The sequence below is a fragment of the Protopterus annectens genome, chromosome 15.part0, assembly GCF_019279795.1.
Source record: "Protopterus annectens isolate FY-2018-M chromosome 15.part0, PAN1.0, whole genome shotgun sequence".
In the NCBI taxonomy this organism is placed as follows: domain Eukaryota; kingdom Metazoa; phylum Chordata; order Ceratodontiformes; family Protopteridae; genus Protopterus; species Protopterus annectens.
The window spans coordinates 210,662,259-210,677,565 of NC_056749.1; the positions used below are offsets into that span (position 1 = coordinate 210,662,259).

Below are 15,307 nucleotides of genomic sequence, written 5' to 3' on the forward strand. Positions count from 1 at the left end.
CCCAAATCGAAAATCTCTTCCATTTACAGTGGCAAATTTTCCTAGTTGATGATTTCTGTGAAGCGGAAAGAACACCGACTATTGGGGGGGGGGGTCTGGCATCTCTGGCTATAGTTAAAATTGGAGGAACCATACAGTTAATTTCATTGATGTCTGATCTGGAGGAGGCATTCTGGATGGGTGAGTTAGTAGATCTGGATAATGATCCAACATCCAGGGAGGATGTACTAGAATAAGCCATATGTAAGGAAACCATGTCTGTCGGGGCCAAAAGGGAGCAATGAGGATCACTCTGGCCTTGCACTGTCTTGTTTTCTGTATGAATTTGTTCATTGGGGGTAGAACAGAAAAAGCATACAGAAGACCCGGGGACCAACTGTGGACCAAAACATCCTTCACTGACTGTCCCTGTGGAGGGATCAGGGCATAATACCTGCTGCATTTATTGTTTAGATAGGAGGCAAAGAGGTTGAAACAAGGTTGGCCCCAGTGGCTGAAAACTGGGTGTGACATTGTAGGATTGATGGACGACCACTCATGAGCCACTAGCACTGTCCTGCTCAATTTGTCCACAACTACATTGGAAGACACTGGGATGTGCATTGCTATCAGAAGACATTGCCCATTGCCACCCCTCATGAGTCCTTGACGTAGAGGATAAGGTATCCAGACATGCTGTCCAATCTCTTTAGAGGAAATAGAATGTTTTAATAATGCATTACTATCATCTTTAGTTTTTATGGCAACTTCTGGTCCTTAACTGCCTCTCAGTCTTGCCAAAATAAAGATCATCACACAAAAATACATAGGGCAACATAAACTATCCCAGCTGTCCTACAATTACATTTAAAATTGTTTTTAATGCTTCTTGGACATGTTTTAACTATAATATTAGTACTGTCACAAATATAAAGACATTGAGAGCACAAACCACATTTCACCATCCCATATTGCAGATATTGCTTAAGTGATCTTTCAACAATATTTTTAATATTCCTACCTCTTTTGTAAACAAATTTTGGGGTATCCAGATCACCAACTGCCCCCCAACCAAATTCTTTAACTAAATTCTAGCTTTTAATAATAAGTCTTTTCACCTGTTCACTCTTATTAGTATAGGACAAAACAACTGCCTTCTCAAATACATTACTGACACCCTTAACTGATTGTGTAATGATTACAGTTTCCCCTTAAAAATGGGGAATACTTATTCTCCCTCTCATCCATAACAATGTTCTTAATATCAAGGACCAATTTTTGGGGATATACCCTTTCATAAACATTCCACATAACTTTTCACATACAACTAAAAACACATATTCCTCAGAAACTAAACTGGATAGTCTTACAAATTGTCCTTTCACCAAATTCCTTTTTTGCCAAAAGGGGTGATGGCTAGTGAAATATAAGTAGGAATTAGAAGAGGTTGATTTACAAAAAAATAGTTGACTCATAGGTATCCAGATTAGTTATAAATATATATTTTTTAACGTTTACATGTTAAAAAAATTCTGAAACCTGAGCAGGATGGTTATTGGGGTGCCATGACTGAAGCTAGGGAATTTCATTGGCAAATTGGGTTGAATGCAACATATACCCCTGGGCTTAATAAGACTTTTTAAATTTGTTTACCAAGATACAGCACATTTTTTAAACAGGAAACATCTTTATTAAATTATCACATATGACACAGGCAATCATACATTTATATAAATGAAAACAAACCATACTGACAATTTTAGTTGCAAACATTATACATCACAAACCATATTGACATACATTTAATGGCAAACATTATATATCACTTATAATCCATTTAGTCAGTCAGTCAAACATTACATAGCTTATCCAAGTCCTGCCTTCTTTTAAACCTCGTTCCGCCTCTGCATGTATTGTCCTCACAATTCCCATTTTTTTCAAAGTAATTTGATCTTACTCTTTTCTAAAGATCCAATCCCAGTTGTTTAATCTCTGCAACTATATTCACTATTTCTAATACAGTTGATATATACTTTGATTACCATTTTCTAGTAATTGCTTTTCTTAGCACCATAATTAGACTCAGGAAGGCCTTAGTATGTCTAAACAATTCCAATTCTGTATCATAGCTCAAAAAATGGTTTCCTTAGTTACACCAATTTGTTCACCCAGCATCTCTGACAGAACAGTCTGCAAGAAATCTTTAAAGTCTTTCAAGTCTGCCAACACATTACACTCCCAGAAAATGTGTTCCCAATTATACTTACTGTCTACTTGAGGAAAAATTCTTTGGAGTCATCTTAGGATATAAAAATATCTATGTTAACACTTCCAAGCACAAATCCTAAATCTTCTAGCTTTTGTTGCATATTTGGGAGACATATGTATATCCCCATTGTTTATTTGTGAATTGCTTATCCAGTCTCTCTTCTCAATCCTTTCTAACCTCCTCTGAATGATTTCTTATAGTTATCATGCAATACTTTGAATGCTCTACTACTTATTCCTTTTTATCAGCAGCTTCTGTTCTAGATTCTACTAAAAGCTCTGCCAGTGCTAGTCTTTCACTTAGGATCCTCCTATTTCTTTCTCTTTGCCTATAATCTGATATCAATTCTTGATAGTGAAGGCAGTCTATAGCCTACAGTCCAAATAAATAGTTGGCCTCTTCCCATTGTATTACCTTTCCCTCTCTAATTATCTGCTCCCAATATCCTTTCTTGCCTATTGTCTGTATCCCTAATTGCAGTTATCCCTATCGTCAGATTCTCCTTTCTCCATTCCCATGTTGGCATAGTTGACTTATTTCTTAGAATACTTTCTGTTTATTTATTAATATAATATTCTGTATGGTTATTGCTATTCTCCTTAAGGATCTGCATTCAAAACTCCAGGTCTCTCTTGTTTCTTGAGCTTCCCCCGTTTCATCATCCTTCTTTTCCACTTTGAATTATAGGTTTCTGCTTATGCTAACATTTCTAACATTTCTCAGTTTTTGTATTATCTTTTATTTAGTCTCTTTCCACATATACTTAGCTGCCACAACAGAATCCTTTTAAATCCATACACCTAAGTACTTCATTTTATCATCTCCCATAAATATGGATATTGCTGAACCAATTTGTGTGTGGTGTGTGGGTACACAATTTACAGCTATTGCCTTTGTTTTAGCTTCATTAATTTTGTATGCTGTAAAGACATGAAACTGCCCCAGAATGTTCCACAACACTGAAATGTCCTTTTCTGGTTTTCTCGTGTATAAAAAATATCATGTGCAGATAGAGCCAGTTTTTGTTGACTACCATACCAATTATATCCTTGAATTTCTGAGTCCCTTATTTTCTTTGTCAATGTTTCTAAATACAATGCAAATAACAAAAGGACACCTTTACATGGCTCTTCTCATCAAATTAAACAAACAACTTAAGGACAAATAAAGTCTACTAAAGCCACATTTGATGTAAGTTTGGCCTCCCAGGCCAAGGACAACCACAAAGCATTCTTTAGCCACTGTATATCTGCATCCTCAAAGGAAATACACAATTGCGTGCAGAGCTCATTGTAAATGGAGCCACTGATACTGGGACAGAAGATATAGCAAACCTCCTAGCTGATAAACTCAGCTCCAACTTTACCCCTCTCTCCCCCTCAACCTTCCCATAGGAAATATCATCAAATACAACTCCCCCCACTATCACTAGGGAACAGGTCCTTAATGTTCTCTCTAACAATAAGAACACTGCATCAATGGGCCCAGACAATATCCCAGGATGCCTTCTAAAAAGCATGAAACATGACCTATCAGGACCTCTGGAATTACTATTTAACTGTAGCCTCCAAACAGGCTTCATGCCTCATGAATGGAGAAAGTCAAAAGCCACCCTCTGCACAAAGGTGGGCCATCTGCAGACCCTGGAAACTACAGACCCATAAGTTTCACTAATCTTATATGTAAAGCCATGTAAAGAATTATCATGAAGATGATCAATACAGATATAGCAAACCTACAGACAATTGCCCTAACCCAGTTTGGTTTCATCAAGGGTAGATCATGCCTACTCAACCCGGTGGACTTCTTTGAGAAGGTCACCAAAGCAATGGATGAAGCCTACCTTGACCTGGCCAAGGCATTTGGCACAATACCTCACTCAGGCATTGTTGACAAACTCAAGAGGTTAGGTACAAACCCGTATGTCACCTGGTGGATAGCCAACTGGCTCACAGACAGGACCCAGGAAATTAGAATTGTGGAGTCCACCTCTACAAAGAGGCCAGTCACAAGTGGAGTCCCTAAGGGATCGGTCCTTGGACTGCTGCTTTTTGGCATTTACTTCTCAGAAGTCAAGGCCAATGTCCGTGAGCTCTGGCTGACTAAATTTGCAGATGATTGAAAATTAGGAGCTGTCATTGAATCTCACACTGACACAAATGTTACCCCTTAGAGTAGACCCAGTAGTCAGGGACTGAGGAACACACATAGATAGTAATTGAGCCTTTGACCATCATGTGTCTACAGTGGTGAGGAAATTGTTCTTTGTCGCGCAACTTATAAACAAAGGTATGGTATCTATGTCCAAGGAAGTCATTGTTCCACTGTATTCAGTATTCGTCATTCATCAGACCTATCATTGAGTACAATGTCCCCTTTGGTATGTACCTAACCAGGCATATCCGACAATTGTAACATCCACAGAGGCTCCTCACTAAAAAAAATACAGGGCATAAGTAAAATGTCCTATGCAGAACACCTCAAGGCCCTATCCCTGTATTCTGTCTCCTACAGCCTTTTGAGAGGAGATCTATGCCTGGCATACAGGGCATTGTTAGACCTACTTCTAATGGACCTCCTGCATATCCACACAACAAACAGCACCAAAATTACCCGTTCTAAAGACTTAAACATCGCCTGAGATATAAATAGGACCTGGTGGAGAGATAGGTCTGTATCCCAAAGACTACCCTGTCTATGGAACAGGCTCCCCATCCAAGTGAAGCAGAGTTCTTCCCTAACCCAATGCAAGTACAACTTGGACAATTGAATGGGAAACCAGAAATTCATCCCTGGTTTGGCACCTGTCTCTCTAATGGACACATGTAACCTGTAAATGGTTCATCTCTCACGCCCAAGCTTCCAATTATCAAGGGTATCAGAACTTGTCAGAGATTTGGGATGCATGGCTAGGCTTAAAAAGGCCCTTGTGGTCTCTAGCTTAGTAAACACCTGTGAACCTATTATCAGAGAGGAACCCACCCCATTTTAATTTTCGCCTCTTCCCCCTCATATATCCTCCAGATCAACCTTACAATTTTATCAGGGAATGCAAATCCTTCCATTGCTGTGCTCAAACTCCCAGCTTACTCTAAGTGCTTTCTCTGCATCATGACCCACCCGCAATAGTGGGATTTTCTTACATTCTGCTTCCCTATGGATCAATGTTCTGTTAATGTTGTCAAATGTTTGCCTCCCCTCTGTATGAAGCTAGATCTGATTGGTCTTCATCCTCTTTAGGTATTACAGCCACCACCATTTTATTGCATGATGTTGGTGCTTCACCTCCTCCTCTTAAAATACTGTTAAACAAAACTTCCCACATCTTTATCAAATTTTCCCTCCTAGCTTCCAAACTTCCACAGGAATACCACGTATGTCTGGGGACTTTCCTGTGGATTGGTTATACATCACCATTTTTATATAATCTCCTCCTATCCTAATTGCTAGTAAGTGAGCATTACCTACCTCTAACATTTACATACTTAATTCTTCCATAAACATTTCCATTTGTACCTTATCATGATTTCCGTATTTCTCAGCTTTATACAGACTTTCACAAAATTTCTGAAATATTTCTAGTACCTCGACAGGATCTCTTGTTATCTTCCTTGCATCATCAGCCATATGCCTTACTTTATCTTTCTTTGCTGCTAAAATGTTTGAATGATTTCTTGCATTACAATTTGCCTTTACAGTACTGTTCTAATACCAAGAGACTCTGCAATCATCTAAGTCTTCCACAAGCTCTTTCATTTGAAAACTGGTTAACCCTGCTGCTCTGCATGCATTCATATCTTTTTTCTAGTGCCAAATCAGTTTCTGACGCAAACTTTTAATCTTCTTAGCACCAAACCATACAGCTCACTAAATTTGTTCTCTTTGGTTTTATGCATTGATTTAGCCACACATACCTTAACAGACTTCTGCAAGCCATATTTTTTAATGAATCAATTACAGAGACTCTGATTAATCCCAAATAAAGTTCAGCTTTCCTAGTAGGATTTTTATGACATTTACTCAGTTGCCTGCTACAGCAAAAGCCATGGTTCGCAGAGAGCTCACAAAGCATCAAAGGGATCTCATTGTTAAAAGGTATCAGTCAGGAGAAGGGTACAAAAAATTTCCACAGCATTGGATACACCACGGAACACAGTGAAGACAGTTATCAAAAAGTTGAGAAAATATGGGACAACAGAAATTTCTGGCAAGTACTGGTTGTGCACTATATGTGACAATCTCCCATATTCTCCATATGTCTGGGCTATGGGGTAGGATTGCAAGATGGAAGCCTTTTCTTACACAGAAAAACATCCAGGCCCAGCTAAAATTTGCAAAACAATACATCAAGTCTCCCAAAAGCGAGTGGGAAAATGTGTTATGGTCTGATGAGACCAAGGTTGAACTTTTTGGCCACAATTCCAAAAGGTACATTTGGCACAAAAGCAACACTTTGCATCACCAAAAGAACACCAGCCCCACGGCGAAGCATGATAGTGGCAGTATCATGCTTTGTATTTGCTTTTCTTCAGCTGGAATTGGGGCTTTAGTCAAGGTGGATGGAATTATGAACAGTTCCAAATACCAGTCACTTTTGGCCCAAATCCTTCAGGCATCTGCTAGAAAGATGAAGATGAAGAGGAATTTCACCTTTCAACACAACAATGACCCCAAGCATACATCCAAATCAACAAAAGAATGGCTTCACCAGAAGAAAATTAAAGTTTTGGAATGGCCCAGCCAGAGCCCAGACCTAAATCCAATAGAAAGTCTGTGGGGTGACCTGAAGAGGGCTGTGCACAAGAGATGCCCTCACAATCTGACAGATTTGGAGTGCCTTTGCAAAGAAGAGTGGGCAAATATTGCCAAGTCAAGATGTGCCATGTTGATAGACTCCTACCCAAGAAGACTGAATGGTGTAATTAAATCAAAAGTTGCTTCAACAAAGTAACGGTGTGCACACTTATGCAACCAGTTTATTGTACATTTTTTATTTTTTATATTTTTTTCGCGTAACAGATTTGTTTGTTTTTCAATTGAATTGTACAGGTTATAGGTCACATTAAAGGTGGGAAAAGTTCTGAAATTATTTATTGTGCTCTCATTTTTTTATATCACAAAACTTGGCATTTTAACAGGGGTGTGTGCACTTTTTATATCCACTGTACATATGGTTGTTATTAAATGTCACTTAGTCAAATGTTTGCCTCAGTCTAGTATTTATTTTACTTTTCTTTGCATATAAAACACTTTAGAAACAATTCTAAACAAACAAAAAAAAATCTTAAACATAATACTGTAGCTATGCATCCTTACTTCCTGTGAGTTAAGCTTCCTTACTTCCTATCAAGAAAGCTGGTTTAAGGCATCTTGTTATTAAATGCAGTGCTTATGAGGACTTTTTGACACACACAACCATACCTCTCAACTGTACAGATTTTCGCAGAATGTCCAGATTTTTGCCTCATATTTTTGGTCCATTTTTCATAAAATTGTAGTTGTTTAGCAGAAGTAGTGGCAAATCATTAAAGAGTGAAGTTACAAAATAATGACAGACATCTGAGTTTAAGAATTCATACCCTTCAGAAAATTCATGCTAATGCAAAACCTGTTATTCTATCAACTAAGTTTGTCGGAGCAATATTTATTAAAATTGCCCCAATTTTTGGACACTTGTCCCACTTTTATTTATGGCTTTGTCCAGATTTCTTGCTCTAAGAGGTTTAGAGGTACGACACACACACACACCCACCCTTAACTTTTCCTTACCTGTTCCATAACTAATTTCCTCTCTTTATGCAACCACCCACCTCTTAACTGCTGCCAGGATAGCATTCCCTCGCTCTCACTCTTCAATCTCTCTCATTCACACAGTCTCCTTCTCATTCATACCTGCATTCACTCACACATCGCTCTCACTCTTCCGATTTCTCACACACACAGTCACTTCCTCATTCATACATACATTCACTCACACATCACTCTCACTCTCTCTCGATATCACACACACACACACATACACACATTTGGGCAACTTTAATGATTTTAATTTTTTCACATTATTTCTGACATTGCAGCAGCCTGTTCATATCTATGGGTTGTCCGCAACCCCTTTTTCTCCATTTTTATTCACAGGGTCATTGTATGTGTGTGTGTGTATGTGATACACACACACACATACATAGTATATATATATATATATATATATATATATATATATATATATATATATGTGTGTGTTTGTGTGTGCATGGTTACCTATCAAAACATCGAATGATCATAACAGCTAAACCCAAAACATCAAGACCATAACATCTAAACTTTAAAACATCTAAAACGTATAACATCGAATCTCAAAACATTGAAAACTACAAAGCAACTATAAATAACATCCCACACACTGTTTACTATGTTTCTGCAGGGGGGGGCAAGCCCCCTTGCACCCCCACACTGCCCGTAAATTAAATATACCAACTCCGAGATTGCACTACAGTGGGGGAAAAAGTTAATAAGAAACGTAGTAAACAGTGTGTGGGATGTTATTTATAGTTTTCAATGTTTTGAGATTCGATGATATGCGTTTTAGATGTTTTGAAGTTTAGATGTTATGGTCTTGATGTTTTGGGTTTAGATGCTATGAGGAGTAGATGTTTTGATAAGTATATATATATATATATATATATATATATATATATATATATATATATATATATAATTTTTTTTTCTATTGTATCATTCTTGTTCGAATTTGCTCTCACTTCGATTTGTTTTGATTTTACAGTGTCTTTTCACTTAGTGATGTTTCATCAGGTTTTGAGCCATTTTGATCTGAAAATGTGTTTCTCTGGTTGCTAATTCATTTTTGGAACTCACAATGATGTTCCAGTATTGACTGGTCATGATTGTGCCAAACAGTTTATTTCACTAAATCAACTTTTTTTTTCATTTCATATTCATTGCAATAATGAAGATATTCCTGGAGGTCTAGTGGGATTATTTCAGGTGCTAGCAGTGTCTACATCCAGCTCCATTCAGACTGAAGAAAAAGCAAATATGGTGACATGTAGACAACTGAGGACTACAAAATGCACAAAAATGCCAAATAAGTTGAAGCTTCAGTGACTTCTATGATTCCAACTGACACTGAGTACCGCTTTCTTACACATGGGTTCTTCCTAGCTCTCTCTAGGTATTTTTATAGCTGAAATAACTGACACAGACATACATCTAGGATGTACCAGTTAAAGCAAATTCTCTACTATCTGACGTGCCAGCAAAACAAAATCGTGTGATGCCACTTTAAGGGTTTCTTATGATACCTCATATTCTACGTTACAGCTTCCTGGAGAACAGTTGTTGAGTTGTTGTGTTCAGGATACAGAAACAAAAAGTAATTTTAACTCTGAAAACTCTGAATAAAAGTACTTTTAACTGAAAACTCTGAATAAGTATTTTGTATTCAGCACAGCATAAAGATGGCAAATATATTTCAACGGAAATAAATATTTTGTAACAGACACCACAGCTTCTCTCTCTCTCTCTTTCTAAAACCAGGGAGTCATAACTACCATGAGTCAAGCAAAGCTTGCATTAGAAGAACCATACTAATTTACCCAGTAGAAAGAATTAAATTAAAAAAAAAATGAAAACTGACAAAAAGATTATTAATATTAAAGATCACATGCAATGGTTCATCTTATCTTTCCAATCATCATTCGAGTGTGTATTACGTAAAGCATGACTGATACAACTTGCACGCCATATGGAACATACATTATCACATCCACCATGTTGATGATGATATCATTCTGGGAGTCAGATTTAGTAGGAACCTGGACCTGGACAGGAAAGAGTCAAAATGTAGGCAAAAGAAGAAGCAACAAAGCTACAAAATGGATATTCACAAAGAAGTAACATTTAATGAATAACTGCAGAAGTGCACCTTTAGTCATTAAATATTACTGTTATCTGATTTTGCATGTGGTGGGTCTATGACTGCCCAATTGAACAGAAAAGACATCAAATGGCATATGTCGTTGAACATGCTGTTCATCGAGCCATTCGAGGAAGATCACATTACAGCAGGGATAAGGAAATTTGCCTTTTCCCCACTGTAGTGCAGTCTTGTGTTGGTATATATAATTAGCGAGGGGGGAGCCAGCCCCCCCCCCCACATTTCGGTGAATGGCATTTATGATGGAATGTAGTTTGGCCCCATGTATCAGGCTAACACGTAAAGGAACATACATGGGGAAAAAAAACATGCCTGGTTTTAACAAAGCACATGTTGCCCTATTAAGGAAGTACAGCCTCACACTACAAAGGGTTAGAGTACAACATATGATGGTGTTGATTTTAAAAAAATCTTATTTTTATATACAGTTTTGACTGTATGCAAAAAAAGGACACATCACCAATCTTCTCTATAAAGTGGAAATGTAACACAGATGCAACTTTCCATTTTGCAACTTTGCACATAATCTTTAAATAATACTAACAGTGCATCAAAACTACTCATGTACCTGTTTCAGCATCTCTGTGATGTTTCTGAACTGTAATCGCTTCAGAAGTTTTTCAGGGACTGATCTAGTCATGAAAAATTCCTTTGGTTTCCTGGGTTTTGTTGTCGGTGACATTGTTTCATGCTCAGTGTCCTGTGGTTGCTTCACTTCCCACTGCTGCTGAATCTGTTTTATCTTTGCAAAGCAGAATGACTTCAATGCATCAGAATCTCCATCTAGCACTTCACCATTCTCTATCATATCTGTCAAAAGAAAAATATATACATATATTATAAAAATAGAGTCTTAGTGGCCAGAAAATCACTTATCTTGTACAGTTTAATCATCAAACCCTGAAACGTTATGTCCCATTATGGGCTACTAAAAGTACAAGAATTAATGATAAAAGGGCCCAAATCACCCAAACTATTGACAAATATGACTATGATATGGTAGCAGTGCATGTAGGAGTTAATGACTAGGGATACAGAACCCTGAAGGATACACAGAGAGACATGTCAGAACTTTCCAGGCATATTACAAATGCAGGCAAAACACCAGTCCTGAGTGGAATCCTTCGTTCACCTCGAAAGATGCTTAGAAACAAAGAAAAGATAAATAGCTTCAATAATTGGTTAAATAGCTGGTGCCATTTCAAGGGAATCTAGCTGTGTGTCAGCATGGGATGAGATGCTCAACAGTCTAGATCACTTCATTAAAGACAGTTTTTGCACCTCTCATTTCAGGGCTTTTCCTTACTGGCTAAAGCCTTTGTTATCCCAAGTGCATTTTTAGGCAGAGTCCAGTTGACGCACATTCCACAATAACTAACATGTAAGCCCCAAACCTGGACCGCATTAACGTGGTTCTCCTTAATGCCAGATGTCCAAACAATAAACTGCCTGATCTTGAGGCAGCCCTGCATTTTGAAAACAGCCATAAAGGAAATAGAACACTCCCTCTTTAGCACAGGTTTGCAAATGGTGGAGTCAACATATTTGTCAATGAACATATTTTCAGGCAGATTCCTAGTGACTCGCATAATGAACTCACTGAATTACAGATCACTGTAGGTAGGATTATCAACCAATTGCCTGTTACAAAACAAAAAAATTTGGACAAAACCACAAATAATGGGGTGACAAAGGCCCAAAAATAGAGAGACTTTTTAAATATTGCTTTTACAAACTTAAAAAGCTGGTAGAATAACAGGTTTTGCATTAGCATTAATTTTCTAAGGGATATGAAATCTGAAACTGAAATGTCTGCCATTATTTTCTGACTTCAGTCCTCAATGGTTTGCAATTGATTTTCCAGAAAAAAAAATTTATGAGAAACAAAAAAATATGAGGCAAAAATCTAGACATTCTGTGAAAAATCTGGACAGTTGACAGGTATGCCCCTGAAGACCATTCCTCACTGCTCTAAATGATATTCCTGTTAGCAAAATCTCCTCTGTTTTGGGTAACTTTAACTACACTTCAATAAACCAGAACACCAATACCTCCAATATAGGATATGCCCCAAAATTTCTCAACTTAACAAAAATTCCTTTCAACAGCTGGTAAATAAACGTACTAGAAAGCATAGCATTCCTTACCAGTTTTGTACAAATATGGATGACTCTTGCACTATTCCTCTTATATTTCCTTCCCCAGTGAAGCCTGACCTTGCAACCTTCTCCTTTAAAATTCCAAAACCTCATACAGCAAACTCCATTAAATTTATGGACTATTAACATTCCAAACTCAACCTACTATGTGATAAAAAAATCAAAATTCAGTTATGACAACACCTCCCCAGACCTTAATGCTACAGAAAGATTCACTAAGGAATTATACATTCATTTAGAAAAATGCAGAGTGCAGTCCTCACTAAAACCAAATATTATGGGAAATTTAAAAATAAACCATCCTGGTGGTCCAGCACCATAAATAAACTAGACAAAAGAAAAAAAAATAGTTTGCAAATCCAATTCACATATTCTCAAGGATAATATCAAATGTATTACAAAAAATACAGAACAACACTGATGGATCCTCTAAAGAAGCCCATGAACATAGGCTGGCCTCAGTCAAACAGAGTTATAAATCCTTCTTTAGTTATGTCAGAAAACTAAAAAAAAAGCAATACCCTATGTTGCACTTATTCATGATGGGGCATCTTATTCTGACCCAACTGACATCGTCAATATACCTGTGAACAGGTTTAGAGCCAAACTTCACCTTGAAACATGTATTAAAAAGCCCTAAAATATCTGAATCCCTTACTTCCCCAATTGTCTTTAAACATCATTTACAGAAAGTGCTAAGACCAAAAATACTTCCTCTGTGGAGAATGATAAAGTATCTAGTTGCTTATTTAATAGTGCTAAGTGTGCCCTTGCAGGCATATACTTCAAACTGATTAACTTAAGTTTAGCTTCTAGGACTGTCCCTGATGAGTGGCATACAACAGCAGTAGTGATACCCCTCCATAAGGGCTGCCTTACATTTGACCAGGGTAATTACAGACCTTACAAACCTCATCTGCAAAGTCATGGAATGTATTATAACTGACTCCATAAACTGTGATATCAAATATCTTGTTATACTTGACTCCCAACAATATGGAATTGTAAAGGGTAGGTCCGGTTTATTTAATCTAGTAAATTTCTTCTAAAGGGCTATGTAGGTTGTAGATCGTGGCCATGCATATGCTATTCCCTATGCTTATATCATACAAAAGATAAAAGCTTTAAAAATCAAACCATACGTGGTAAAAATGAAAGAAAACTGGCTGAAAGACACCCTGCATAATTTCATTTGCAGGTGTTTCATCAGAAAATATGAAAGTGGCCAGCAGTGTCCCTCGTGGCTTGGTGCTGGGATAACTTCTTTTTGGTATTTACTTCTGAAATATCCAAGCAGAGAGCCAAGATGTTTGGCTAACAACATTTGCAGATGATTGCAAACTGGGGAGTGCTGTTAAGTAATCCTAAGCACCCAAACCCTCCAAAATGAACTTGCAATAGTAAACTCTTGGTATACTAAAATGGTCTGAAACTAAATGTAGTATCACCACTTTTGAAAGACAACCCCTCCTTTCATCATACTGTCTATGCAACACACTTCTAAAAAATGAAAATTTATTTAGGGGCCTAGGTACTTGGTTTGATACTGCCCTCTCTTTTGACCATCATGCCATCATGTAACAACAGCTGTCAAGAAATCCTTTTATTTAGTCCAACTAATTTTCAAAGGAATATCATCAAGGTCTAAAAAGGTAATCACTCTATTAAGCTCAAAATTGACCAGGTCAATTATCAGGTACAGTGCCCGTTCGGGATGTTATCTCACTAAACATATCAAACAAGTAAAAAGACCTCAAAGGTTACTAGCCAAAAAGATCACAGACCTAAAGTCCCTGAACTTCCAAGACAGGCTGGAAGCTACATCCCTTTATTCAGTGCCTTAAAGACTTTGATGGGAGATCTCTATCTCATTTACCACTCCATTAGAAACCAGATTGTCCTGGACCTCCATTTTCTCCACAAGTCCAAAATCTCCACCAGTATCAGACCCAGAGACCTAAATCCTCACCAACAGACACATAAAACACTATGGGGAGATATGTTTATAACCCAGTGCTTCCTAAACCTCTGGAATAAACTTAAACTGCATGTTAGGCAGTATAACTTACTATCTTCCTTTAAACATAAAGCTAGGTAACTGGGTGGGTATCCACAAACTGATACCAGGATCAAGTGATATGGCCCTCCTGGAGAAAGGAGGTGCTGTCTAAAGGAACGTACTGGCTAGGCAAGATGAGAATTCATGACCTTGGAATATCTATGAATCTATTATATAACTAAGTATTTGTCCTGTAACTAACATCTCAGAGTTTTTTTTTACAGCAATACTGCTACATGTCGGAAGGTATGTATGAAGTACTACCTTTGGATGACTGAGACGTGGAAATGTATCTGGTCTCTACATAGGATATGTGACACTTCAACTTATATAATTTGATCAAATCAAGTTTTTAGAAATATTTAGACTGCCACTACACTCACCAAACTTATACAGCAGTGAACAATTTTCTCTTACCTTGCAGCTACTTTGTGATTACTGCAACACAAAGGAATAAAAACAGAAAGAATTCTGGGAAGAGAGGGGGTACCCCCACCAAAAATAAATAAATATATATATAAACGCCGAAATCTCTAAACGACGAGAACACCGACACCGGAAGATCGACAACGGAGAAGACCGACAGTTGAGAATCCCGACACTGAGAACACCGACATGTAAAGGTAAGTGTGCGATAGGGATGGACGTTATGGTCAGGGTGTGGGTAAGTGTGTGATAGTGATGGAAGTTAGGGTAGGGTGCGGGTCAGGTAAGTGTACGATAGTGACGGACTTTAGGTTTAGGGGTGGGTTAAGTGAGTTAGGGTTAGGGTTAGGGTGCGGGTAAGGTAAGTGTGCGATAGTGACAGACTTTAGGGTTAGGGTTAAGGTTAGTGCATAGATAGTTGTGTATGTAAGGTTTAGTGTAGGTTTGTAAGGTTTTTGGTG

The 15,307-nt window shown here is 37.7% G+C and overlaps 1 protein-coding gene across 2 annotated transcripts in view; it reads right to left on the reverse strand.

The window, feature by feature from the left end:
- Positions 1 to 15,307, reverse strand: part of CCHR15.PART0H8orf48 (chromosome chr15.part0 C8orf48 homolog) — a 1,144,402-nt gene that overhangs the window by 684,629 nt on the left and 444,466 nt on the right. For both annotated transcript variants that reach the window (XM_044057711.1, XM_044057710.1), the window contains one exon: positions 10,771 to 11,012. In XM_044057711.1, coding sequence (XP_043913646.1) covers positions 10,771 to 11,010 — 240 coding nt within the window. In that variant the 5' untranslated portion in view covers positions 11,011 to 11,012. The remainder of the gene's footprint in view (positions 1 to 10,770; positions 11,013 to 15,307) is intronic.